The sequence below is a fragment of the Ranitomeya imitator genome, chromosome 6, assembly GCF_032444005.1.
Source record: "Ranitomeya imitator isolate aRanImi1 chromosome 6, aRanImi1.pri, whole genome shotgun sequence".
Lineage (NCBI taxonomy): Eukaryota > Metazoa > Chordata > Amphibia > Anura > Dendrobatidae > Ranitomeya > Ranitomeya imitator.
Genome location: NC_091287.1, coordinates 181,878,486 through 181,905,681, shown reverse-complemented (window position 1 = coordinate 181,905,681; position 27,196 = coordinate 181,878,486). Strand labels below are relative to the sequence as shown.

General features: G+C 42.6%; 1 protein-coding gene across 4 annotated transcripts in view; it reads right to left on the bottom strand.

The window, feature by feature from the left end:
* TNS3 (tensin 3) overlaps window positions 1–27,196 on the bottom strand; it is a 515,174-nt gene that overhangs the window by 196,265 nt on the left and 291,713 nt on the right. For 3 of the 4 annotated variants that reach the window (XM_069730367.1, XM_069730368.1, XM_069730369.1), the window contains 6 exons: window positions 24,077–24,115; window positions 17,025–17,066; window positions 12,693–12,739; window positions 10,451–10,622; window positions 8,862–8,912; window positions 7,578–7,700 (listed from right to left, as the gene is read on the bottom strand). In XM_069730367.1, coding sequence (XP_069586468.1) covers window positions 7,578–7,700; window positions 8,862–8,912; window positions 10,451–10,622; window positions 12,693–12,739; window positions 17,025–17,066; window positions 24,077–24,115 — 474 coding nt within the window. Of the gene's footprint in view, window positions 1–7,577; window positions 7,701–8,861; window positions 8,913–10,450; window positions 10,623–12,692; window positions 12,740–16,757; window positions 16,778–17,024; window positions 17,067–24,076; window positions 24,116–27,196 lie in introns of those variants that run through there. The other variant, XM_069730370.1, reaches the window with a different exon arrangement.

Sequence of the window (27,196 nt, the reverse complement as noted above, 5' to 3'; positions counted from 1 at the left end):
GGTTTACAGATTACTGGGAGGGGCTAGTGAGGACCAGCGGTCATGGTGCACATTGGCAGAAATTACAAAGTTAGAGGTAGGTGGAAGGTCCTTAAAGATGATTTCAGGGAATTAGGCTGCAAGCTGAAAGCAAGGACCTCCAACGTAGTATTTTCCGAAATACTGCCTGTACCACGTGCCACGCCAGAGAGGCAACGGGAGATTAGGGAGGTTAATAAGTGGCTCAAGAATTGGTGTAGGAAGGAGTGGTTTGGGTTCCTGCAGAACTGGGCTGACTTGGCTACAGGCTCTACGCTAGGGACGGGCTGCACCTCAATGGGGAGGGTGCAGCTGTGTTGGGGGAGAAAATGGCTAGAAGGTTGGAGGAGTGTAAACTAGGGATTGGGGGGAGAGTATTCATTTTATAGGAGGGGAAGATAGTGCAGATAGAGACCTGGGCACAAATAAGGAAGAGGGGGTGGCGGTGGCATGGGGGGTGAGGTTAGAACAGTTAATAATTTAAGAAAGAATAGAGGTACAGAGAGGAACATCAAGTGCATGTATACTAATGCCAGAAGCCTTACCAACAAAATGGATGAATTAGAACTAATGTTGTTGGAGCATAATTATGACATGGTAGGGATATCTGAAACATGGCTGGATGAGAGCCATGACTGGGCTGTTAACTTGCAGGGTTATAGTCTGTTCAGAAATGACCGAATGGATAGGCAAAGAAGGGGGGGGGGGTTCTATATGCAAAATCGTCCTTAAAACCCATCCGGCGTGATAATATAGGTGAATCTAATGAAAATGTAGAGTCCCTGTGGGTGGAGATAAGGGGAGGGGGAAAAAATAATAAATTAATTACTGATAGGGGTTTGTTATAAATCTCCAAAAATAATGGAAGCAATGGAGAATATCCTCATAAAGCAAATAGATGAAGCTGCGACTCAAGGGGAAGTCATTATTATGGGGGACTTCAACTACCCTGTAATAGATTGGGGAACGGAAATCTACAGTTCCAGCAAAGGTAATCGGTTTTTGACAACTATGAGAGACAATTACCTTACATAACTGGTTCAGGACCTAACAAGAAAGGGGGCACTGCTAGACCTAATATTAACCAACAGGCCAGACCGCATATCAAATATAAGGGTTGGGGGTCACTTAGGGAATAGTGATCACAAAATAATAAGTTTTCATTTATCCTTTAATAAGATGTGTAGTAGAGGGGTTACACGGACACTAAACTTCAGGAAGGCAAATTTTCAACGGATGAGAGAGGATCTTGGTGCAATAAACTAGGACGATATCCTGAGACATAAAAATACACAAAGAAAATGGGAGACATTTATTAGCATCCTGAATAGGACCTGTGCACAATATACACCGTATGGGAATAAACATACTAGGTATAGGAGGAAACCAATATGGATAAATAGAGCTGAAAGTATTTAGAGAATTAAAGGAAGTAGGTAGTGATGGGGCATAAAATAAATACAAAAAATTAAATAAATTCTGTAAAAAGCAAATCAAGGCAGCAAAGATTGAGACAGAGAGGCTCATTGCCAGAGAGAGTAAAAATAATCCCAAAACATTATTTAACTACGTAAATAGTAAGAAACTAAAAAATGATAATGTTGGCCCCCTTAAAAATAGTCTGGGTGAAATGGTGGATGAGGATGAGGGAAAAGCCAATATGCTAAATGACTTTTTTTCATCAGTATTTACACAAGAAAATCCCATGGCAGACAAAATGACTAGTGATAAAAATTCCCCATTAAATGTCACCTGCTTAACCCAGCAGGAAGTGCGGCGTCGTCTAAAAATCACTAAAATTGACAAATCTCCGGGCCCGGATGGGATACACCCCCGAGTACTGCAGGAATTAAGTACAGTCATTGATAGACCATTATTTTTAATCTTTAAAGACTCCATATTAACAGGTTCTTTACCACAGGATTGGCGTATAGCAAATGTGGTGCCAATATTCAAGAAGGGGACAAAAACTGAACTCTGTAATTATAGGCCAGTAAGCTTATCCTCTACTGTGGGTAAAATCCTGGATGGCATTCTAAGGGATGCTATACTGGAGTATCTGAAGAGGAATAACCTCATGACCCAGTATCAGCACGGGTTTACTAGGGACCGTTCATGTCAGACTAATCTGATAAATTTCTATGAAGAGGTAATTTCCGGACAGGACCAAGGGAACCCAGTAGACGTAGTGTATATGGACTTCTCAAAAGCTTTTGATACGGTGCCACACAAAAGGTTGATATATAAAATGAGAATAATGGGGATAGGGGAAAATATGTGTAAGTGGGTTAAGAGCTGGCTCAGAGATCGGAAACAAAGGGTGGTTATTAATGGAGCACACTCGGACTGGGTCGCGGTTAGCAGTGGGGTACCACAGGGGTCAGTATTGGGCCCTCTTCTTTTTAACATATTTATTAATGACCTTGCAGGGGGCATTCAGAGCAGAATTTCAATATTTGCAGATGACACTAAACTCTGCAGGGTAATCAATACAGAGGAGGACAATTTTATATTACAGGATGATTTATGCAAACTAGAAGCTTGGGCTGATAAATGGCAAATGAGCTTTAATGGGGATAAATGTAAGGTCATGCACTTGGGTAGAAGCAATAAGATGTATAACTATGCACTTAATTCTAAAACTCTGGGCAAAACCTTCAATGAGAAAGACCTGGGTGTATGGGTGGATGACAAACTCATGTTCAGTAGCCAGTGTTAGGCAGCTGCTACTAAGGCAAATAAAATAATGGGATGCATTAAAAGAGGCATAGATGCTCATGAGGAGAACATAATTTTACCTCTATACAAGTCACTAGTTTGACCACACTTAGAATACTCTGTACAGTTCTGGTCTCCGGTGTATAAGAAAGACATAGCTGAACTGGAGCGGGTGCAGAGAAGAGCGACCAAGGTTACTAGAGGACTGGGGGGTCTGCAATACCAAGATATGTTATTACATTTGGGGCTATTTAGTTTGGAAAAACGAAGACTAAGGGGTGATCTTATTTTAATGTATAAATATATGAGGGGACCGTACAAAGACCTTTCTGATGATCTTTTTAATCATAGACCTAAGACAGGGACAAGGGGGCATCCTCTACGTCTGGAGGAAAGAAGGTTTAGGCATAATAACAGACGCGGGTTCTTTACTGTAAGAGCAGTGCGACTATGGAACTCTCTGCCGTATGATGTTGTATTGAGTGATTCATTACTTAAATTTAAGAGGGGATTGGATACCTTTCTTGAAAAGTATAATGTTGCAGGGTATATACACTAGATTCCTTGATAGGGCGTTGATCCAGGGAACTAGTCTGATTGCCGTATGTGGAGTCGGGAAGGAATTTTTTCCCCAAAGTGGAGCTTACCATTTGCCACATGGATTTTTTTTTGCCTTCCTCTGGATCAACATGTTAGGACATGTTAGATTAGGCTATGGGTTGAACTAGATGGAATTAAAGTCTTCCTTCAACCTTAATAACTATGTTACTATGTTACAGTACTTTACCAAGTTTTTTTCTTGCCAGAGCTGCTCTCCTTTTTGCAGTCCGGATTGGAATGAGGGCTGTCGCTTAACTCCCTCAAGGTTTTGGATTCCTCCCTGGCTATTCTGTTTCAGAGGGATTTAGCACTAGGTTAAGCCTTTTCTTCAGGGGGTGGTACATGTTAAGCCACCCTATCAGGCCCCTTTGGAATCTTGGGTTCTTAAGCTTACAGCTCTGTTGAGGCCAGTTCCATCTTTTCTCCTGAAGGTGGTTATGAATTTTCACCTTAATGAAGATATTGTTTTACCTTCCTTTTGTCCTGCAACATCTCATCCTAGGGAGAAGGCTCTGCACAGCTTGGATGTTGTTAGAACCATAATATATTATTTGTCAGCTACTGCCTCATTTAGGCTGTCTGATTCCTTGTTTGTTATACGACATGGCCCTCGTACTGGTCAAGCCTCTTCTAGAGCAACCATTGCCGTCTGGATTAAATCTAATATTACCCAGGCTTATAGAGCAAAAGGCCAGAGTGGCCCCATTTAGGATTAGGGTGCACTCCACTTGGAAGACCAGGTGGTAACGGTATGAAATGCATTACTATCCTACCCTGGAGACGGCTTTAGGAAGTCTTATGTTTGTGTCTGCCAATAAGACTAGCAAAAAAATAGATTTTCCCTTGATTGCCCAGTTTGGGGTACAGTTATGTTTCTTCTTGCGTTAATTCTTTTTTCGCCACCTACTGATTTCTCACAAAACTGAGGAAGTCTGGCTCCAGCAGGCGAGGTATAGTCTATAAAAGTATCACCCTCCAGATGGCAGCAGACTACCCCCACGGTTCTGTGTCACACAATGGAGACTACGAGAAACAGATTTTACTCTAAAGGTACCTTCACACATAACGATATCGTCAACGATATCGTTGCTTTTTGTGACGTAGCAACGATATCGTTAAGGAAATCGTTATGTGTGACAGCGACCAACGATCAGGCCCCTGCTGGGAGATCGTTGGTCGCTGAGGAAAGTCCAGAACTTTATTTCGTCGCTGGAGTCCCTGCAGACATCGCTGAATCGGCGTGTGTGACGTCGATTCAGCGATGTCTTCACTGGTAACCAGGGTAAACATCGGGTTATTAAGCGCAGGTCCGCGCTTAGTAACCCGATGTTTACCCTGGTTACCAGCGTAAAAGTAAAAAAAACAAACACTACATACTTACCTACCGCTGTCTGTCCCCGGCCGTCACCGCTCTGCTTTCCGGCCGCTGTGCTCACAGTCAGTGCAGGAGGAGTGCAGAGAAGCAGAGCGCCGGGGACAGACAGCGGTAGGTAAGTATGTAGTGTTTGTTTTTTTTACTTTTATGCTGGTAACCAGGGTAAACATCGGGTTACTAAGCGCGGCCCTGCGCTTAGTAACCCGATGTTTACCCTGGTTACCAGCATCGTTGGTTGCAGGAGAGCTGTCTGTGTGACAGCTCTCCAGCGACCAAACAGCGACGCTGCAGCAATCGACATCGTTGTCGGTATCGCAGCAGCGTCGCTAAGTGTGAAGGTAAGAGACTGGTGTCTAAAAGTCAGAACCAGTTAGACTTTGTGAAATGTGCTTATTGCAGACATTTATCATGGGGGACGAAGGGAAGGATAACGATCTGACTCCAGTCACTCACATTACACTATGATATAACAGCGGCACATAGCAATCTTTGACCATGTAACTTTTGTTGTTATCAAAGTCGCCATCTAGCCACAACCTAACTGTTTCAATTTTGGATATAATACCATCTACAAAAGATATAATACAAAAAGTTTCCCAACATAGATCACATGAATCTCAATTTGCAATATCAAACAACCAGGTCATAAAATTCTCGAAAAAATGGTCAAGATGGGATCAAATATTCCCTACCCCGATTACTTGAACTGTAAAGGTACCGTCACACTTAGCGACGCTGCAGCGATACCGACAACGATCCGGATCGCTGCAGCGTCGCTGTTTGGTCGCTGGAGAGCTGTCACACAGACCGCTCTCCAGCGACCAACGATGCCGGTAACCAGGGTAAACATCGGGTAACTAAGCGCTTAGTAACCCGATGTTTACCCTGGTTACCATCCTAAAAGTAAAAAAAAACCAAACACTACATACTTACCTACAGCCGTCTGTCCTCCAGCGCTGTGCTCTGCACTCCTCCTGTACTGGCTGTGAGCACAGCGGCCGGAAAGCAGAGCGGTGACGTCACCGCTCTGCTTTCCGGCTGACCGACGCTCACAGCCAGTACAGGAGGAGTGCAGAGCACAGCGCTGGAGGACAGACAGCGGTAGGTAAGTATGTACTGTTTGTTTTTTTTTTACTTTTAGGATGGTAACCAGGGTAAACATCGGGTTACTAAGCGCGGCCCTGCGCTTAGTTACCCGATGTTTACCCTAGTTACCAGTGAAGACATCGCTGAATCGGTGTCACACACGCCGATTCAGCGATGTCTGCGGGGAGTCCAGCGACGAAATAAAGTTCTGGACTTTCTTCCCCGACCAGCGACAGCACAGCAGGGGCCTGATCGCTGCTGCCTGTCACACTGGACGATATCGCTAGCGAGGACGCTGCAACGTCACGGATCGCTAGCGATATCGTCTAGTGTGACGGTACCTTTATACAAGTTTATGCTTCATTTAACCATTATTCTGTTAAAATTTCTTGCATGTTTCCAACTTGCTCTAATTTCCTTTCTAGGTTCTCACCAAGATGTTTAGTGTTTTCTTTAAACACTTACGATATCAACAATATGTATGATTGTACTATTTGTTTATTATTTCATTATCCCTCATTTTCCCTCCCCTCCCTTCCCCCCCCCCCTCCCCTGCCTCCCACCCCCTCCAATTGATTTTGTCTGTTTAAATAAAATTCAATAAAATGTTTTGAAAACAATTTTGGATATAATATCCAAATCCCCAAAGATCGTACTGAACCAAACCAACAGCATCTTAAAGGGAACCTGTCACCACTTTTTTGTCCTACCAGCTAAAAATATCATTTTATTCAGTGTCAGCTATGCATCTAAATACTTCTGTAACCGCCTGACTTCCCATGTATCACCCATATAAAGCTTTTATATTTCTCCCGCGATGTATGCTAATAGGGTCCGTCCGGTCCGATGGGCGTGGCTTCGGTTCGCTCACTCCACCCCTCTCCTCGGCTGCTGCACGCATTCCTTGACGTGGATGACGCAGATCACTGCGAGATATCGCGCCTGCGCAGTCAAATGGCTTCTCGCATGTGCGCAGTATGCTTTGCCCAACTGCAGGCAAAGCCGAAAAGCAGAAGTTCACATCGTGAGAAACCATTTGACTGCGCGGGCGTGATATCTCGCAGTGATCTGCGTCATCCACATCAAGGAATGCGTGCAGCAGCCGAGGAGAGGGGTGGAGTGAGTGAACCGAAGCCACGCCCATCGGACCGGACGGAGCCCATTAGCATACATCGCGGGAGAAATATAAAAGCTTTATATGGGTGATACATGGGAAGTCAGGGGGTTACAGAAGTATTTAGATGCATAGCTGACACTGAATAAAATTATATTTTTAGCTGGTAGGACAGAAAAGTGGTGACAGGTTCCCTTTAAGGAAAACATTTTAATTTAACATTTTAATTTAGTAGAAGTGCAGGGGCATTCAGGTATTACAACTGACATGTGAATAGTGAATTGAGTCCTAACACTGTATACAGACAGGGGTTCACCAGTTTAAGATCAAAGCCAGATTTGGGCACTGAATATATAGCGGCAGGGACCCAGAGACCTGATCAGCCTCCACAGGACACAATGCTGCGGTGTTTTAGTAACTAAAATCACTGCAATAACACCAGGATCTGCCGCAGTTCTACTGGAATGTCATTACAGGACTTCGGGATCTACCTTTGGTTCAGCTGCAGAAGTACTGGGGGTTTGGCTTTATATCTGAAATACAGAGCATGAAGCACAGACCTGTGCATGTTTTACTATATAGTAACCTATGCGCAGAGAGAACAGATACAAGACTTTAATGAAAAATTACACAAGTTAAAAAGCAATAATAAACTCATTAACTTACTCTGCTATGAATAACCACAACATGTAGAGGGTCACTGTTCAGCCATGATTCCATCGCCTTGCAAATAGTACACATTTTATCTAATGGGGGAGCATGTAGATCAGGCCACCCCATGTCCATTACCTACATCAACAATGAAAAGAAAGATTCATGTACTCCATTAGTTACACACAGTATGATGAATTAACCAGCACATAAAAATGGCAAACAAACCAGATAGACAGCAACACAGAGTGGTGTTCTTGTAAGCAGAGGACTTTACTAACGTCTAAACACACTCACGGATTTTGACGCTTTATGAAAAATACAACCCTTCCAGTCCGTGTAAGACAATGGTAAAAAAAAAGGATCCTCCTTCATAGCTTTTAGCTTGCTGCTAGGAACCAGACCACAGGGAAATGCAATTACCTAATATGTTGGCATGTACCCCATTTTATAGCCCACCATTAGGTTGATGGTATTTTGACTAAAGTAAAATCAGTACAGCTATAGTGACTGATGGGTGTCACGGAGTAGTAGTTGAATGCCCACTAGTCAGCTTTTTGGCATCAAGCATCTGGGTCTAAAACAATATATTCAGAAAATGCAAATTTTGCTTTTTTTTAATAAAATATTTTTGATGAAAAATGTTAGCATATCAGAAAACAACCGGAGTGCATGTAGATGTGCAATACATATGATGCCATAACCATGTCTAGCCACAGGAGCATATAGACATCTGTAAACCAACAGCTCTGACACATCATCCACCAAGCTGCTGAGATCATGGCATCAACCTGTCCAAACCACATATATGGACATGCAGGTCTTTGAAATGTAAATCCATTGATAACTTTATATTTTATATCTGTTGCTGCATTCCAGACTAATTGGCATTTTCATGTATATGCAAATGAGAGGATAAGTGCTCTGGGCATGACAGAGCACTCACTGAGCCACTGCCTCCTGAGGTTATTTCCCAGCCCCAGCCTATTTAGCTTGATAGGTCACTGTCTGTGTGACATCAGGCAAGAAAACTATACATCGGTCAGCGGTCAGCCTGGGAGGCAGGTGTTGGTGGACAAAAAACCTCGGGAGGCAAAAGTATCATTAGGCTTATATTTCAAATCTGCACGCCCATATATGCAATTCGGGGAGGTTAATCCTATGACAGATCCCCATTAAGAAAACGTTTAGAAATAAAATTAAAAAAGTGATACAGTATCTTCAAAGACAATTATATTCTAACCACTCCCAATAAATAGGTAATCAATGCAGACAGAATATAAAGATCATATTAAATACCTTAGTGTTAAGTTTAGAAAGATCATAGCGTTTTTCTGAAAGATTCAAAACCTGTACAAAAAAAAAAAATGTTAATGCACATGTATCACTGTAAAGATAGATGATGGCCATCATTAAAGCAATGTATGAATGAGTGGAACAGGCTGCCACGAGAGGTGGTGAGTTCTCCTTCAACAGAAGTCTTCAAACAGAGGCTGGACAGACATCTGTCTGGGATGATTTAGTGAATCCTGCTTTGAGCAGGGGGTTGGACCAGATGACCCAGGAGGACCCTTCCAATTGTAATATTCTCTGATTCTATAAAACACTGGAACCTATTCAGAGACCAGTCCAACCGACTGCACTAAGCAAGCACCGATCAGTAAGTATTTTCTGACCCGGCTATGTTCCATTGCATTCTTACACCGGCACACCACAGTAAACGCCGCCTTCTGAACTGTCACACATCCCTCAGTGCGCCTATGCTGCCACAAGTTTACACAGGACGATGCACCACTGAGAATGTTTACTATTTCATCGGATGAAAAAGTGGTTGCCCATTCATCAGGTGATCAACAGCCTACTATAACCCCCGGCAAAAATGATGTCATCACCGGCCTCAGAGGATGTTCATTCAGTTGTTTAATTTTGTAGAGAAAAATCAGATCACAGACATGGCACAAAACTCATTTCAAATGACAACTTTCTGGCTTTAAGAAACACTAAAAGAAATCAAGAGCAAAAATTCTGAGGAAAAAATTATGGAATAACCCTGTAAATTTTCATACCCAAAGATAACACCTGCATCAAATTAGATCTGCTCGTTAGTCTGCATCTAAAAAGGAATGATCACAGGGATTTGCATTTTCAAGTATCAGCAAAAGAGATTTCAGAAACCACAGCCGCACACAGCTTTTTTTACTGACTGAATTTGATCACTGAAGCATTTTTTTTTTTTTAATTTGCAGCATGTGAAATCATTCAGGGTTTTAGCAGTGTTTTTTTCCATCCACAGAAAGCCATGAAAAAGTGCAAAAAGCTCCAAAAAACACAGCATAACATTTCTGCTGTGGTCCTGCAATGTTTTTGGTGACTAAAACCAACTTTATTAACATGTAATGCAGACAAAACTTTATTAATATGTAATCTGCCTGAAAACCGCAGCAAAAAAAGCAACGGTTTTACAGCCAAAAATGAAGCTTTGGGCTGCAGAAAAAACAAGCTGCAAAAACTCCATGGTGAACATGCTCATAGCCGCTACAATAAATGGTTGTCTAGTTCAGATGAACTGGGCAATATTATAATTATTTACTTATTAAACTTTACTAATATAGCACTATCATATTCCGCAGCGCTTTACGGACATCATCATGGCTGTCCCCATTGGGGCTCAATCTAAATTCTCTATCAGTATGTTTTTGGCGTGTGGTAGGAGGCAGAGAACCCGGAGGAAACCCACACAAACTTCTTGCTGATGTTGTCCTTGGTGGGATTTGAACCCAGCACTGCACAGCAACAGTGCTAACCACTGAGCCACGTGCTGCCCTAGACATTAATGTGGCTTTCCCATACATCAGTTATATCTATCTATCTATTTTCTAGCCATTTACCAAATAATTGTTCCCATGTTTTGATTTCAGCATTCGCGTCACATCTTGGAGATTATGAAGATAATTTTCATCTGAGCAGCCACTTGGGAACGATACTGATATAATGCGCTCCGTTATAAAGGTGAGGTCAAGCTCATAACCTTCTTCCATGATTCGATCAAAATCCAAGTTTCTGGGGAGAAAAAAAATAAACCTCATAACTATGTATACATGATACTCAATTACACAATGGGCAGATACATTAGTGTGTTTGTGTGTAATCTGGCTCACAACACTGGCTATTCTGGTCATGACAGTGACCTTATCCCAACATATACATAACAATAAGGCATCCATAAAAATCAGGTGCCATATTGCCCACCCAATTTTTGTCTCACAACCAGAGATTTGAATGTGTGAGTCTCATCTAATTTTGATGTGAAATCGCAACATGCTGTGATTTTTTTCACAGACAGAGGAACACGAGGGCATTTATGGGAGAGAACACGTCCGATTTTCACACTCGTGTGCACAAGCCCTAAATGTCTTATACTAAAAACAAATGGTTCACTATATACCTGTTAAAATGTACTATGTGGTACACAAACTTATAAATACCATAAAGTCAAAAAGCACACCTAAGGGATCCCAACACTACGTAGCCAAAATAGGTTGGTAGAAGAGGCCTGCAAGTGGTCAAAGCATTAAAGGTACAGTTAGATAAATGCAAACAAAAAGGGGGAAAAAGGGTGAATGATTAAACCTACCAAGTCCCTGTAATTGCCTCTATAGAAATAAAGGGCCCTACATAGCCGCAGAGTTTGGCACTGTAGTTGGGATACCGAAGCTCACCTCTGCTCGTCCTTGGCTCATCCTTACTGGCATTGCTCTGCCCTGGGCTGTCTGCAGAGTGAGCAGTAGATACCACTAGATACAAGTAGATAATAGTGGTGTGTTCCAAAATATAATAATTAACCACCATGTTTTCCTCACCAGGGTTTAGACAACATCTTGAGATCAATGTCACGAACATTACAGTCCCTGTAAAGTATGGGTACATTTCTAAAACTTATCTACCCAACTTGTTTTCCCTCTAAGGGTTCGCCAGGGGACATCAAGGGCCCTCAAGGGTCAGAAGGATGTTGTAACACTGTCTACCTACTTTGAACAGCACTCCTGGCTGAACTGCACATCTCCAGGAGTCAGCAAGCAAATGGTGGCAAGCCACATCTGGTGCTCATAGTAGACACACAGTGCAACAACCAGGGCCAGACATCATCTTTATCCACTTCTGGATCTCAAGGTCCCGTGAGGAAACTCTGGATCCATAAAATGTGTTGGGAGAAAACTATGGGATTTAAACATTCTTTACAGAGACCATACATTTAGAGACATCAGTCTATATGGTCTATAGGTAGATTAAGAAAATAAGGTGTTTGCATGCAACCTACCACGGTTTATACTAACTACTAATGTTTTGTAGAACTAGTGGCATCTGACTCGTTTCCTAGGTTACTGGCCACCCCTGCAATTTGTCAGTGGTGGACTGTTTCCCAGGCAAAGAAGTGCACTCTTGCAATCCTGCCATCTTCAGTGCCCCTGTGCTGTTCCAGTGCTGCAAAGGCAAAGCTATCTTTGCTGGCAGCACGAGAGAGTGGACAGTTCAAACCAGCAGTGAAACAATGCCATGGTTCCACACTGTTAATCACTCGTTCAGGAGCGCACTATCCCCCATCAAGCAGAAAGCTGAAAAGCAGGAAAGCGATGCGCACAAGATCTTGAAAACAAACCTTTAAGGATAGTCAACCAAGCTAATATTCGTTAATATTTCCTGCTACATTTTCACTTAGAAGTGAGCTAAAAAACAGCAGTATGTCCTGTCTTTGCTTTCTGCTGCTCTATATTCATCAACCGTATGAGCACCCTGATGATGAACCTTGTGCATACAGCACAGAGGAGAGATACCTGCACGCTGCTTACACAATGCAGCTGTATGAACAGAGAAGACGATAGTCAGAAACGGGGAAGAGAGATTTTAAAGCATGGAAAAATCAATAACAAAAGAATGTACAAGTGTTCAATACCATATTCTGCCCTATGGACGTTATGTAAATATGATTCAAAGATGAAACGAAGAACAGGCGACATAGGAAAGCTGCAATTTCATTTCAACAAGTGAAGTTAAGAAATAAAGAACCTCAAAGTTCGAAGCAGAACACAAAAGCTCACAAGCACCACACAAAAATAGGTTTAAAGGACTTACTGAGACAATTTGTCCGAAGAGGAACTTTTAGAAAAGCTGTTGGATTCCTATCAAAGTAAAATATACATAGTATGATATGACAGAAATAGACAAACACAGCATTAGTGCCTATTCAGTAAAAACAAACATTTTTGCCAGCCAAAAGCGGCTAGTCATGCTAGATGGTAAGTAAAAAAAAATATTCAGTCTATATCTGCTTAGCTTCACTCATGAAAAGTGGTATCATACTGCCGGGGGACGTGACAGACATCGGAATGTGAGTATGTAGTGTTTTGGTTTTTTTTACTTTTACAATGGTGACAAGGGTAAATATCGGGTTACTAAGCGCAGTCCTGCACTTAGTAACCCGATGTTTACCCTGGTTACCCGGGGACTTCGGCATCGTTGAAGACAGTTTCAACGATGCCGAAGTCTTTCCCCGGATCGTTGGTCGCTGGAGAGAGCTGTCTGTGTGAGCTCCCCAACGACCACACAACGACTTACCAACGATCACGGCCAGGTCGTATCGCTGGTCGTGATCATTCGTAAATAGTTTAGTGTAACAGTACCTTAAGACTTCAGCTAAAGGCATCACTAGTGAGTCAGTGTATTACCTGTACACTTACACTATATACAGAGCTCATGTGTATAACGGCACTTATGGTGATATTAGTGTAATGATTTTTTATTGATGATCAGTATTGTAGTATTCAGTCACTATGTGGTGGTAATATGTGGTCAGGTCAAGGTGTAGCGGTATTTGTTCCTTGAACATGATATTATTCGGTTAATAAGTATTATTCAGTCACTATGTTTATTTATTTTTCTCATTTATACAGCGCCATTATTACCACAGTATTTTACAGACATCATCACCATTATCCCCATTGTGGTTCACAATAAAGATTCCCTATCAGTATGTCTTTGGAATGTGGGAGGAAACCAACGCAAACATGGGGAGAACATACAAACTCCTTGCAGATGATGTTCTTGGAGGGATTTGAACCTAGGACCCCAGCACTGCAAAGCAACAGTGCTAACTGTTGAGCCACCACGTTGGGGTGGTAAAATGTGGTCTGGTCATGATGTGGCAGTATTTGTTCCTCGTACATGGTATTAGGATACTATGTGGTGGTAATATGTGATCTGGTCATGGTCTGACGGTACTAGTCCATTGTGTGTAGTATTATTCAGTCACTATGTGGTGGTAATTTGTGGTCCGGCCATAGTGGTACGGTATTTGTTCCTTTTACGTGGTATTATTGGTCATTTAAAAAAATGTATATAACACATTCCCTTAAAGAAATATAAATAAAAATATACCTAAAAAAGTATTGGATAATTTAAGAAATGTATAATAGGTTAGAGTAGAGTAGGGCCCGACCAAAAGAGTCTACCTTGTCATGGTGGAGGCTTAAAAAATCTTTTGGCCCAAACAAAAGCTGATGGCTATATGTGTGATATGGTGTTCGATGGGATTTGTTAATATCTGATTGGTGAGGAGGTGGCACAGAAGTGGAGTTTTTCCCAAGAGTGGGTGGTGGGATTGTGGAAGGTTCGAGGGGTGGAGGCGGGACAGAATTTCACGGGGGACTGAAAGTTTTGCCAGTATGGGGCCCTGAAATTCCCAGTGGCAGCCTTGTATGGAAATATAGCAAATGTAGCATGATCAAAACATTTTTTCAAAATAAATTTAACAAATACCTTTCAGAAACAGTAGGTCATTTTATGATGACTTGTGGAGGCATTCTAATATACACTGCACTTCAACAGTTATTCTTTCCCACCAGCAGAGGGCGGTTGTACATTAGAATTAGTAAAATACAAGGTGGTTTTGTCCGAAAACATGGTTGGAATTCTGTCTTTTAAGTCTGTCTTCTTGGCATTTTTGAACATCTGTCTAATTTCAGTGTATTCATCAGTTTCTGGAGACCCCCTTCCCTAGGCTTTGTGAGAGTTTACATCCACAATACCATGGTAAATGATTTATCATTTGTCTACCGCACGTATCTAACTTCCAGCCCCATTGCCGTGGTACAAGTCAGGAAGTACTGTTACAATCTACGTGTCTGCTCCTTCCACACTATGTCACTTCTTTAAATTATGCATTCTGAAAATATGGCCTTTGGACCACGCAGTAGTGCACCCCTGGTGTATAGTCTGTGGGAACATGTAAGGTGCTCTGTTTTTACTGCGTCATTCTCGGTGGTCATAGATAGTACACAAGTGCAAATGTTTCTACAGAAGTGCCATAAAGCACACTCATGGCATTTGCATGGCTAGCTTTGGTTATCCCAGAAAACCCTTCAAAGAGGAGTTCTCCAATATATGTTCAGGAGTACTCCTGAAGACTGACAGTTCTGACCCGAAATGAGCCTCCTGCCAGGTGGCCTGAAGAGACAACTTGGCCTCTTCAACATGGGAAAAGTATAAGATGGACGCTGGTCGGATACAACTATATTGCCAGCTTTGGAGTCGCACAGGCAGATTGCAAAGCATGGTGCCGCTTGCAGGCTCTCACTCTATACCTACGTAAGCGGCCACTTTGAGACTGAAGTGCGGCCAGTAACCTGTAAAGTACGCAATCCCTCCATGCTTGAGTATTAGGCAACGTACACACAAGTTTTGTAAACTCAGTCGAACCCAATGAGTTTATCAAGCAAAAGACTCTTCAGGAAACTCTGAAAACACCTGTGCCAGGAGAAGGAACAGCGCACGTAGCCACACAGGCTACGGCAGCAGCAAGTAGACCAAAAAAAAAGTAGATTCTTCAACAAAACGTCCCAAGTGGAGGAAAAACTTGTAGTTTATTTCATAAAATAAAGCAGCTAGGCGTGCTTCCTCTGTAACAGGTCTGAAAATGTTGGAGCTGTCACCTATGTTGCAGGGGGGAAAGCTTAAGGCCCCGGACCATTCCCGGCAGTTGAGAAAAGGGGGTGTAGTTAAGCTGAGGGAACTGCAGTGTGTGAGTAATCTGACAGTTACGGCGGGTACATGCAGCGTGCAAGAGGTCAGAGTAGAGGCTCCTAACGCGGAGTATCGTGCAAGACCAGGCTTAAGATTTGAAGGCCACAGGATAAACGGAGACTGTCGTCAGAGCCTTGTACCGATATAGCTGACACAGATGACACCATTGACACCTCTGACTGAGACAAAGGGCCCGCGCACGGGACATAGCCTCGCACCCACGCAGACAAGAGATTTGTATCACCCGTTGTGAACTTTATCCTGATAAGCTTCTAAACAGACATTACCTTGTGAACTCCTTCTTCCGGACCCAAAGTCGGCATCAGGACCACAAGGAAACATCGCCCACAACAAGACCCAAGATGCCATCTTCTCCAGGACCACGCCGAATTTTCACCGTGCCATTGCCTTGGTGTCACCGTTTGCACCCAGGGAATACACTGAGGACTGAGTTGGATTGATAAGTCTATTTCTTCTGAACGCATTGTCTTAGTTACTTGTTTTACTACCGTGTTCCAAGTTACAGTAATTTGTATTCCCTCTAAATTTCCCTCTACTTCTCCCTGCATGGAGTATTCACTGTAGAATTAAATCCCGTTAACTCTTCCTCTGACTACGTTCCATTACTGCATCCTACGTGCCTGCTGTCTCCTTACAAAAACATTAAAAAGTTGGTTGACCATGGTTAAGGCTGTGTGGTGAAACTAGTTGGTCGTGGCTCCATTTCTCTGTAGTCTGGTCTGCTATGAGCTATTATTCCTGGGTTTAATGTTTTTGTGAAAAACTTCAAGTTTTACTCACTTCAGGATGTTTCACCGGAGAATCTACTTTTTGTTTCTGACCGCTTTTCTTATGACTTTAGCCACCAGTAGTTTTTTTTTTATGTCTTGTCATTTCTTTTGTCAAAGTCGCTTTTTCATCACTCCATTGAATAATGAAGAAACGTCCAGCATTTTTTTTTTTTTTTTAATCAAAAAATGATGGCAAATTGCTCCAAAAAAGTGTATGGCATCTTTTGAGCTTTCCCAATGACTTCTATTGTAAAGTACAGATCGTATTCCGAGCGGAAGATACTAGAGGAATGGACAAGTCACTTAACTTTTTGGCATTTTTAGATACCTGAAGTGGTTAAGAAACATTTAAAGCCCGAGCATATGGCAGTAAGTCGCTTTAATATAAAAATGCACATCATTCTTTTAAGCATTCTCTGATAGTTTTTTTCAGAATCCACCTGAAAAAGATATTGTAAACACATACTCATATGAGGATTTTCAACAAAGGTTAAATAGCAAAGTTGTTTGTTTTTACAAGCACTTCACTATTTTACACATTTCTGAACTTGGGGAAAAAACCCTAAAATTAGATTTGGGTAAAATGGATACCTACCAATTCAGTCACATGACTTGTGCAGGCATCAAGCTTGTTAGGCTGCAATGGAAAATAAAAGGAGCACAGTGATATACAATGGGTAACAAAAGGACATAAGTTTGGTACAAGAGGAAGAGGACCATCTCATAACAGTTGAGTAAGAGGAGCGGGTCATTAGCCATTTGGCCTGTGGCGGAGTAATCAATGGCTTTTATGCCAATACAGTTAATATATATATGGGTCACTAGACTGTGAGAATACAATACATCTTTAACTTCCTTCAGGTTTGTCAGCTGCACAATTAAGTCCATATATACCGTATTTGGACAGAGACAACATTTTTCTAATTTGGTTATAGACATTACTACAATGAATTTTAAATGATGCAATTGAAGTTCAGACTTTCAGCTTTCATTTCAGGGTATCCACATTAAAATTGGATGAAGGGTTTAGGAGTTTCAGCTCCTTAACATGTGCCACCCTGTTTTTAAAGGGACCAAAAGTAATTGGACAATTGACTCCAAGGCTATTTTATGGACAGGTGTGGGCAATCCCTTCGTTCTCAATTAAGCAGATAAAAGGCCTGGAGTTGACTTGAGGTGTGATGCTTGCATTTAGAAGGTTTTGCTGTGAAATCTCCTCCAGTCCCTTTCCCCGGCTGTCACCTCTCACCTAACAAAAATATTCAACCTTTCTCTCACTTCCGATATTTTTCCCTCCTCATTTAAGCGTGCCATCATACATCCATTACTTAAAAAACCATCCCTCGACCAAAACTGTGCCGCTAACTATAGACCTGTCTCTAATCTTCCCTTCATCTCTAAACTCCTCGAACGCCTGGTCCACTCCCGTCTTACCCGCTATCTCTCAGATAACCCTCTTCTAGACCCTCTTCAATCTGGTTTCCGCTCTTTACACTCTACTGAAACTGCCCTCACTAAAGTCTCTAATGACGTACTAACAGCTAAATCTAATGGTCACTACTCCATGCTAATTCTCTTGGATCTCTCCGCAGCATTCGATACTGTGGATCATCAGCTCCTCCTCAATATGCTCCGCTCCATCGGCCTCAAGGACACCGTTCTCTCCTGGTTCTCCTCCTATCTCTCTGACCGATCCTTCACTGTATGTTTTGCCGGTTCCTTCTCCTCTCACCTTCCCCTTACTGTTGGAGTTCCTCAAGGATCAGTCCTAGGCCCCCTCCTCTTCTCTTTGTATACTGCCCCTATTGGACAAACAATAAGTAGATTTGGTTTCCAGAACCATCTCTATGCTGACGACACGCAATTATACACCTCTTCTCTTGTTATCACGCCGACCTTTTTAGAAAACACCAGTGATTGTCTAACCGCTGTCTCTAACATCATGTCCTCCCTCTATCTGAAACTGAACCTGTCAAAAACTGAACTCCTCGTGTTTTCTCCCTCTACTAACCTACCTTTGCCTGACATTGCCATCTCCGTGTGCGGTTCCACCATTATTCCAAAGCAACATGCCAGCTGCCTTGGGGTCATCCTTGATTCCGAGCTTTCATTCACCCCCCACATCCGATCACTGGCTCGCTCTTCTTATCTGCACCTCAAAAACATTTCTAGAATTCGCCCTTTTCTTACTTTCGACTCTGCAAAAACTCTTACTGTTTCACTTATTCATTCTCGTCTGGACTATTGTAACTCTCTACTAATCGGCCTCCCTCTTACCAAACTCTCCCTGCTCCAATCTGTCCTGAATGCTGCAGCCAGGATCATATTCCTCACCAACCGTTACACCGATGCCTCTACCTTGTGCCAGTCATTACACTGGCTACCCATCCACTCCAGAATCCAGTACAAAACGACTACCCTCATCCACAAAGCACTCCATGGCTCAGCACCACCCTACATCTCCTCTCTGGTCTCAGTCTACCACCCTACCCGTGCCCTCCGCTCCGCTGATGACCACAGGTTAGCGTCCTCAATAATCAGAACCTCCCATTCCCGTCTCCAAGACTTCACACGTGCTGCACCGATTCTTTGGAATGCACTACCTAGGTTAATACGATTAATCCCCAATCCACACAGTTTTAAGCGTGCCCTAAAAACTCATTTGTTCAGATAGGTTAATGTGTTGAGGCAGTAGGCCAAACGATCCCTGTGTGGCCTATCATAAAAAAAAAAAAAAGTTCCTCGTATCATGTTCTCATACACTTTATGCAGTTAATAGCCTTCTGTGTCTGTACTGTTACATACTTAGGCAGTTAACTGGTTCATGCAGCTTTAGATGAACACCCGAGCCTTACACTATGGCTGGTCCGAATAGCTAAAGCAATTGTTACCATCCACCTCTCGTGTCTCCCCTTTTCCTCATAGTTTGTATGCTTGCGAGCAGGGCCCTCATTCCTCTTGGTATCTATTTTGAACTGTGATTTCTGTTATGCTGTAATGTCTATTGTCGGTACAAGTCCCCTCTATAATTTGTAAAGCGCTGCGGAATATGTTGGCGCTATATAAATAAAATTATTATTATTATGAACTAAACATGCGGTCAAAGGATCTCTCCATGCAGGTGAAACAAGCCATCCTTAAGCTGCGAAAACAGGAAAAAAAAATCCGAGAAATTGCTACAATATTAGGAGTGGCAAAATCCACAGTTTGGTACATCTTGAGAAAGAAAGCAAGCACTGGTGAACTCATCAATGAAAAAAGACCTGGGCGCCCACAGAAGACAACAGTGGTGGATGTTCGCAGAATAATCTCCATGGTGAAGAGAAACGCCTTCACAACAGCCAACCAAGTGAACAACACTCTCCAAGATATACGCCTCCTGACAAAGCCACGACGGTGAAACGCGCGTCTAGGCCTTCCATGCTGCCAGCACGCCGACATCTCATGACAACATGTCCCAAGGTAATTCTGGACCATTATGAACGGCGCACACATATCTTGGTTGCCTGGGCTTGTCATGTGCTTCTGGTCTTTTTGGTTAGACTTAGGGATTATTCCCCACTGACTGACTAAAACTTCTTACTGACTAAACTTCTATTGATCGATAGTATACCTTGTTATGAACTTCTTGTTTATATTATTTATATTCATTAATGATCAATTCCATCATGACCACATAGCATTTGCCAGTGCGTTGCTGTAGCAGGGCCCTTTTTCGGATTTCTTGTGTCCTGTTCCAGTACCACTTTTCACCATCTGTGTATACTGGACATCTTTTAGTTGTCGCTCCCTATCCACCATTTTTTGTCTATATATTTTGTGTATGCATTATTTTTGACATGTATTTGATATTACAATAAATGTATATTGATTATTTCTGATACCTCTATTTGTTGGCGTGGATTTCTGGCTATAATTTCCTTATTTAGAAACCATGGATAATTAGATCCCTTCGACATTTGTCATTGTTCCATAGCCACGTGCTGCTCTATAGGTTCATATGTTTAGGCCTAGAGGTATGCCCTCTGCTGGCCGAGAGGGTGTTTTTGTATAGGTGTTGTAACACTCTCCAGGATGTAGGCGTATCAATATCCAAATCTACCATAAGGCTATGTGCACACGTTGCAGATTATTTGCGTTTTTTTAGCGTTTTTGCGCTATAAAAACGCTATAAAACCGCAAATAATCTGCATACATTAAGCATCCTATCATTTTTAATGAAATCCGCAACTTCTGTGCACATGATGTGCGTTTTTCCGCATGAAAAACGCATTGCGGAAAAATAATGAACCTGCTCATTAATTTTGCGTTTTTTTCGCGGTTTTCCCACTGTCTAATGCATTGGGAAATATCCGGAAAAAAACGCGCAAAAAACGCGTCAAAACCGCGCAAAAAAAACGCATGCGGATTTCATGCGGAAATCTGGCAAAAATGTCTGGATTTTCACAGGAATTTTCTGCATGAATTCCTGAACGTGTGCACATAGCCTTAAGAGAAGACTGCATGAAAATTAAATACAGAGGGTTCACTGCACGGGGCAAACCACTCATAAGCATCAAGAATAAAAAGGCTAGATAGCACAGTTCTGGAAGAACATTCTTTGGACAGATGAAACCAAGATCAACCTCTACCAGAATGATGGAAAGAGAAAAGTATGGCGAAGGCGTGGTACAGCTCATGATCCAAACCATACCACATCATCGGTAGAACACGGCGGAGGCAGTGTGATGCCTTGGGCATGCATGGCTGCCAGTGGCACTGGGTCACTAGTGTTTATTGATGATGTGACACAGGACAGAAGCAGCCGAATGAATTCTGAGGTATTCAGAGCCATACTGTGTGCTCAGATCCAGCCAAATGCAGCAAAACTGATTGGTCGTCGTTTCATACTTCAGATGGACAATGACCCAAAACATAAAGCCAAAGCAACCCAGGAGTTTATTAAAGCAAAGAAGTGGAATATTCTTGAATGGCCAAGTCAGTCACATGATATTAACTCAATTGAGCATGCATTTCACTTGTTAAAGACTAAACTTCAGACAGAAAGGCCCACAAACAAACAGCAACTGAAAACCACCGCAGTGAAGGCCTGGCAGAGCATCAAAAAGGAGGAAAAACAGCATCTGGTGATGTCCATGAGTTCAAGACTTCAAGCAGTCATTGCCAACAAAGGGTTTTCAACCAAGTACTAGAAATAAACATTTTAATTAAAATTATTTAATCTGTCCAATTACTTTTGGACCTTTTAAAAACAGGGTGGAACATGTTAATGAGCTGAAACTCCTAAACCTTTCATCCAATTTTAATGTGGATACCCTCAAATAAAAGCTGAAAGTCTGAACTTCAACTCCATCTGAATTGTTTTGTTTAAAATTCATTGTGGTAATGTCTATAACCAAAATTAGAAAAATGTTGTCTCTGTCCAAATATATATGGATTTAACTGTATTCTACTAAGTCCAATTGCAGATATTTGAACATCATAGCTGGCAATAGAGAAAATAGTGAGAAGTGGTACACAGAGTTCGATAATAGGCAGTTTACAGTTAGATTAATGGGCAACCTATTAGCGTCACATTCACAAATAAAGGTCAGAAATAAACAGAGAAATACCAACATAAATTTGGAAAAAATAATGCAAGCTCAATCACATACTGTAAGTGCTGAGATAAACATTGCAGAACATTCTAAAGATTCATCTATAAAAGGTTTGGAATTTATCATTCCCAGATGTGGAAACCATACAGTGCCGAATACCAGGGTCCGGGCAGACCTCCCCCACTCTCGTTTGCCTCACATGAAGGTTTGGATAGCCCAGGTTTGCAAACCTTGCAATGATTAGTGGCGTACACGGCAAGAGTAATAATCATCTATTAGTCACATAAGCAGTATCAGTAGATGTGGAATATCATAAATCCAGCTGAAAAAAACAGACTTGTGCATAGCACATCATTATTCTTAGCTGCAGCAACCAAGAGTGCTACTTTTATCATCATCATAATCACTATTGAGTGGTCTCAGGTATTCAATTACAATCCTCAAACTAATAAACTACTAATCCATGTTGTCCAACAATATGACAGCTAAGTACAGAGTGAAGAGTGTCACGGGAGTGCCTAATGATGGCAGACCTATGACAGGTAAATAGAAAGTGAGGAGTGTCGTGGGATAAGCTGATGATGGCAGACCTATGATAGGTAAGTACAGAGTGAGGAGTGTCACGGGAGTGCCTAATGACGGCAGACCTATGACAGGTAAGAACAGAGTGAGGAGTGTCGTGGGAGTCACTGATGATGGCAGACCTATGATAGGTAAGTACAGAGTGAGGAGTGTCGTGGGAGTCACTGATGATGGCAGACCTATGATAGGTAAGTACAGAGTGAGGAGTGTCGCGGGAGTGGCTGATGATGGCAGACCTATGACAGGAAAGTACAGAGTGAGGAGTGTCGTGGGAGTCGCTGAGGATGGCAGACCTATGACAGGTAAGTACAGAGTGAGAAGTGTCGCGGGAGTGGCTGATGATAGCAGACCTATGCCAGGAAAGTACAGAGTGAGGAGTGTCACGGGATCAGCTGATGATGGCAGACCTATGACAGGTAATACAGAGTGAGGAGTGTCGCGGGAGTGGCTGAGGATGGCAGACCTATGACAGGTAAGTACAGTGAGGAGTGTTGCGGCAGTGGCTGAGGATGGCAGACCTATGACAGGTAAGTACAGAGTGAGGAGTGTTGTGGGAGTCGCTGAGGATGGCAGACCTATGACAGGTAAGTACAGAGTGAGGAGTGTCGCTGGAGTGGCTGAGGATGGCAGACCTAAGCAAGGTAAGTACAGAGTGAGGAGTGTCGCTGGAGTGGCTGAGGATGGCAGACCTATGAGAGGTAAGTACAGAGTGAGGAGTGTCGCTGGAGTGGCAGAGGATGGCAGACCTAAGAGAGGTAAGTACAGAGTGAGGAGTGTCACAGGAGTGGCTGAGGATGGCAGACCTATGAGAGGTAAGTACAGAGTGAGGAGTGTCGCTGGAGTGGCTGAGGATGGCAGACCTATGAGAGGTAAGTACAGAGTGAGGAGTGTCGCTGGAGTGGCTGAGGATGGCAGACCTATGAGCGGTAAGTATACTGCTGGCGCAGTTAGGGAGGTGTCAAGGGCATGGTCACATGAGACAGATGAAGTCTTGTGACTACTTGTACATTTGTGGCCTACTCTATGAGCTTTTCATTTTGGTCAGAACTGTGGGCGTCCTACATCTCTTTTTATGATTGTTTAGAGTACATGTCCCCAGAGCTGAAATAAATTAAATGCCCAGTTGAAGAATAGGAAAAGTGTAGTTGAGAAAAAAAACATTTGTATCTACATTCCTGGTATTATGTGAAGGAATGTACAGTTTATTACGCTATAATTTGTGGAAGGTTCTCTTTAAGATCACATTTGAGTCATAATAATTTCGCAATATTATAACTTAACCACATGTCACTGTTGTAGCATGTCCACACAGATGTGTGCAGTTGTATGTAGCACCATTGTTCTTACTGAAACGGCTTTCTTCATTAATTTAATCTTTATAGGTAATAGAATTGTGAATAAATATCCCAAAGGTTTTCTGTTTAATAATAAATTATTACTATTATTATTATTATAAATATGCACTTACCAACTCGTAATTTAACGGAAGAGAACATGGAGTCACTACCTAAATAAGAAAAACAAAAAAACAAAAGCATACCTAAAAATTATTGTAGAAAAAGGAACTCCTTATCTTAATACTGCTCTTTTGACTTCTATATAGAGCACAGTTACATTACACAATGCCATGCTGCATCCAAGACTAACGATTAAATCCTACTATTTTTATTAGGCTGCTTTGCCTACCTCCATCAATCTGATGCAATGGCGTTCAGCAGGTCAGATTTCTACTTTCCTTCCTAGTAGAAACTTCTGCCATGAAACATGATACACTGAGTGCTATTTATTCTAAATAATTTGGCCTTGTGAACAATCAGCCTCAGCTTACCAAAACCACTAGCTCCGGTACAGCCAGGATCTGGAATCAATCCACAGCACCTAACACTGAATGGAAACAGATGTCTGTGTCTAGCCTGCCTGCTTTAGGGTAAAGGTACCTTCACACATAACGATATCGTTAACGATATAGTTAACGATATAGTTGCTTTTTGTGACGTAGCAACGATATCGTTAAGGAAATCGTTATGTGTGACAGCGACCAACGATCAGGCCCCTGCTGGGAGATCGTTGGTCGCTGAACAAAGTCCAGAACTTTATTTCGTCGCTGGATCTCCCGTGGACATCGCTGGATCGGCGTGTGTGACACCGATCCAGCGATGTCTTCACTGGTAACCAGGGTAAACATCGGGTAACTAAGCGCAGGGCCGCGCTTAGTAACCCGATGTTTACCCTGGTTACCAGCGTAAAAGTAAAAAAAAATAAAAACACTACATACTTACCTACCGCTGTCTGTCCCCGGCGCTGTGCTCTGCACTCCTCCTGTACTGGCTGCAGCGATCCGGATCGTTGTCTGTATCGCTGTAGCGTCGCTTAATGTGAAGGGGCCTTAAGAAAAAGCTATAAGGCAGGGTGTTTATGTCACTGCAGTAACCACAATTGTGTGCGTTGAGGAATAGCAGTGGAGATACAGACTTGCTTTTACTCCTAGTCAAACTAAATCAGGATTTTAATTCACTAGTTCCAGGTAAAACCTGTTTAAAGGGAACCTGTCACCTGAATTTGGCAGGACTGGTTTTGGGTCATATGGGCGGAGTTTTCGGGTGTTTGATTCACCCTTTCCTTACCCGCTGGCTGCATGCTGGCTGCAATATTGGATTGAAGTTCATTCTCTGTCCTCCATAGTACACGCCTGCACAAGGCAAGATTGCATTGCGCAGGCGTGTACTATGGAGGACAGAGAATGAACTTCAATCCAATATTGCAGCCAGCATGCAGCCAGCGGGTAAGGAAAGGGTGAATCAAACACCCGAAAACTCCGCCCATATGACCCAAAACCAGTCCCGCCAAATTCAGGTGACAGAGTCCCTTTAAAAGGGAAACTCACATGGTACATGCAGTCCGATCTGTAGACAACATGGTACAAGTAGAGCAGAATGATATTGTCACGGGGCTACCGTGACTAAGAGGCTTCAGAGAACCGCAGCGCTCTGGGCCTCGTTCACACACAGTGAACAGAAGCTCTTCTCCTGAATTCTGACCTGGCTGCCTTGTGCCAGCAGTGCAGGACTTAACCTTGTTGCCGAAGTTGCTGAGAGCTTGGTCTCTCAGCTGAATTGGATTTTGGAATCTCATCCTCTATATAGACCTAGCTTTGACTACAACTGTTGTCAGTGATGAGTTCAGCTGCCTGGCTTGGAGTGTGAAGGAGCGTGGTGTTGGAGCTGGGAGGTTTATCTACTTGTTCTCTGCTTATCTGGTTGCATGTTAAACCTGTTTTATCTCCTTGTTCTTCCCCCCCTTTTTTCCTACTCAGTGTTTCCTCTGTGGTTGTGTGAGTTTTCAGGGTGTTTGCTATTTAAGTTACTTTGTCTGTATTCCCTGTCAATTTGTCGTTTTGCTAATTTTGTGCAGTCCTCCTTTTTTTTTGGGGGGGGGCTGAGGTGGAGGGGGAGAGGGGGCCACTGAGAGGGTCTACACAGGAGACAGGGATACGCTGGCGGCTCAGGCCTCCTAACCATTATAGGTACCCCTGAGATAAGGGCAAGTCAGGGCCCCTTTATAGAGTCAGGGACAGGTGCGGGTCCCGATACGCCATCCTGCCCCTTTATCGCCGTTTACGGCGTGATAGATATATTAGGTTTGTTGAAAAAGATTCAGTAAACCATGCATTTTATTCATTGAAATCCCTGGTGACTATGCATAGGAGTCCAGTGGGCGGTCCTACTCCATGATAGACGGCTATCTCTGCATGCACAGTCATACATCTAATCACTGAGTAGTAGGACTGCCCACTGAACACATGAATATGAACACCAGGGATGTCAATTAATAAAATACAAGTTTTACTGTAAATTTTACCACAAAAATCAATTATCAATTTGATCAGACCCTCCTGCTCTAAAACAACATCCCTGCACATATTATGCCTTTTTGACATCTTTTGCATCTTTCAGGATACATCGGGGGCTTATCTACTGCATTCCAGAATGCTGTAGATAAGCCCCTGATGCTGGTGGGCTTAGCTCATCTTCGATTTTGGGGTGACAGGTTCCCTTTAAACAACCACCAGAAGACGGATTTCATCAATTAGCGTATTGTTTTAATCAGTATAACAGCGCTGACCTGACACTGTCTGCCCTGCTGACAGGTTCCCTTTAAATGTAACTTGCCATGTTCAAAAAGTAATCTTTATTTTCAGTTCTGAGTTAATGATATGCCTGTGCTTCGGGGCAACCTGTGTGGGGGGGGGGTCTTCATGTGGGGCTCTGATTAGGTATTCATAAAGCAGACTGCTGACAGGTCACTGATCCCTCACTGACCTGCCCTCTAGTTTACATAATGAATATAAAGTGCTTTTCACAAAATTAGATTATCAAAAAGTTAATTTATTTCAGTTCTTCAATACAAAAAGTGAATCTCATATTATATAGAGTCATTATAGAGTGAACTATTTCAAGTGTTTATTGCTGTTAATGTTGATGATTACATACTGAAAAAAAAAACTTCCGCAGGCAGACACCAGCCGTGGCTCCTGCGCTGCAGCATATTCGCATGTGTAATGTGTATATTAATATGGTTGAGGTTATCC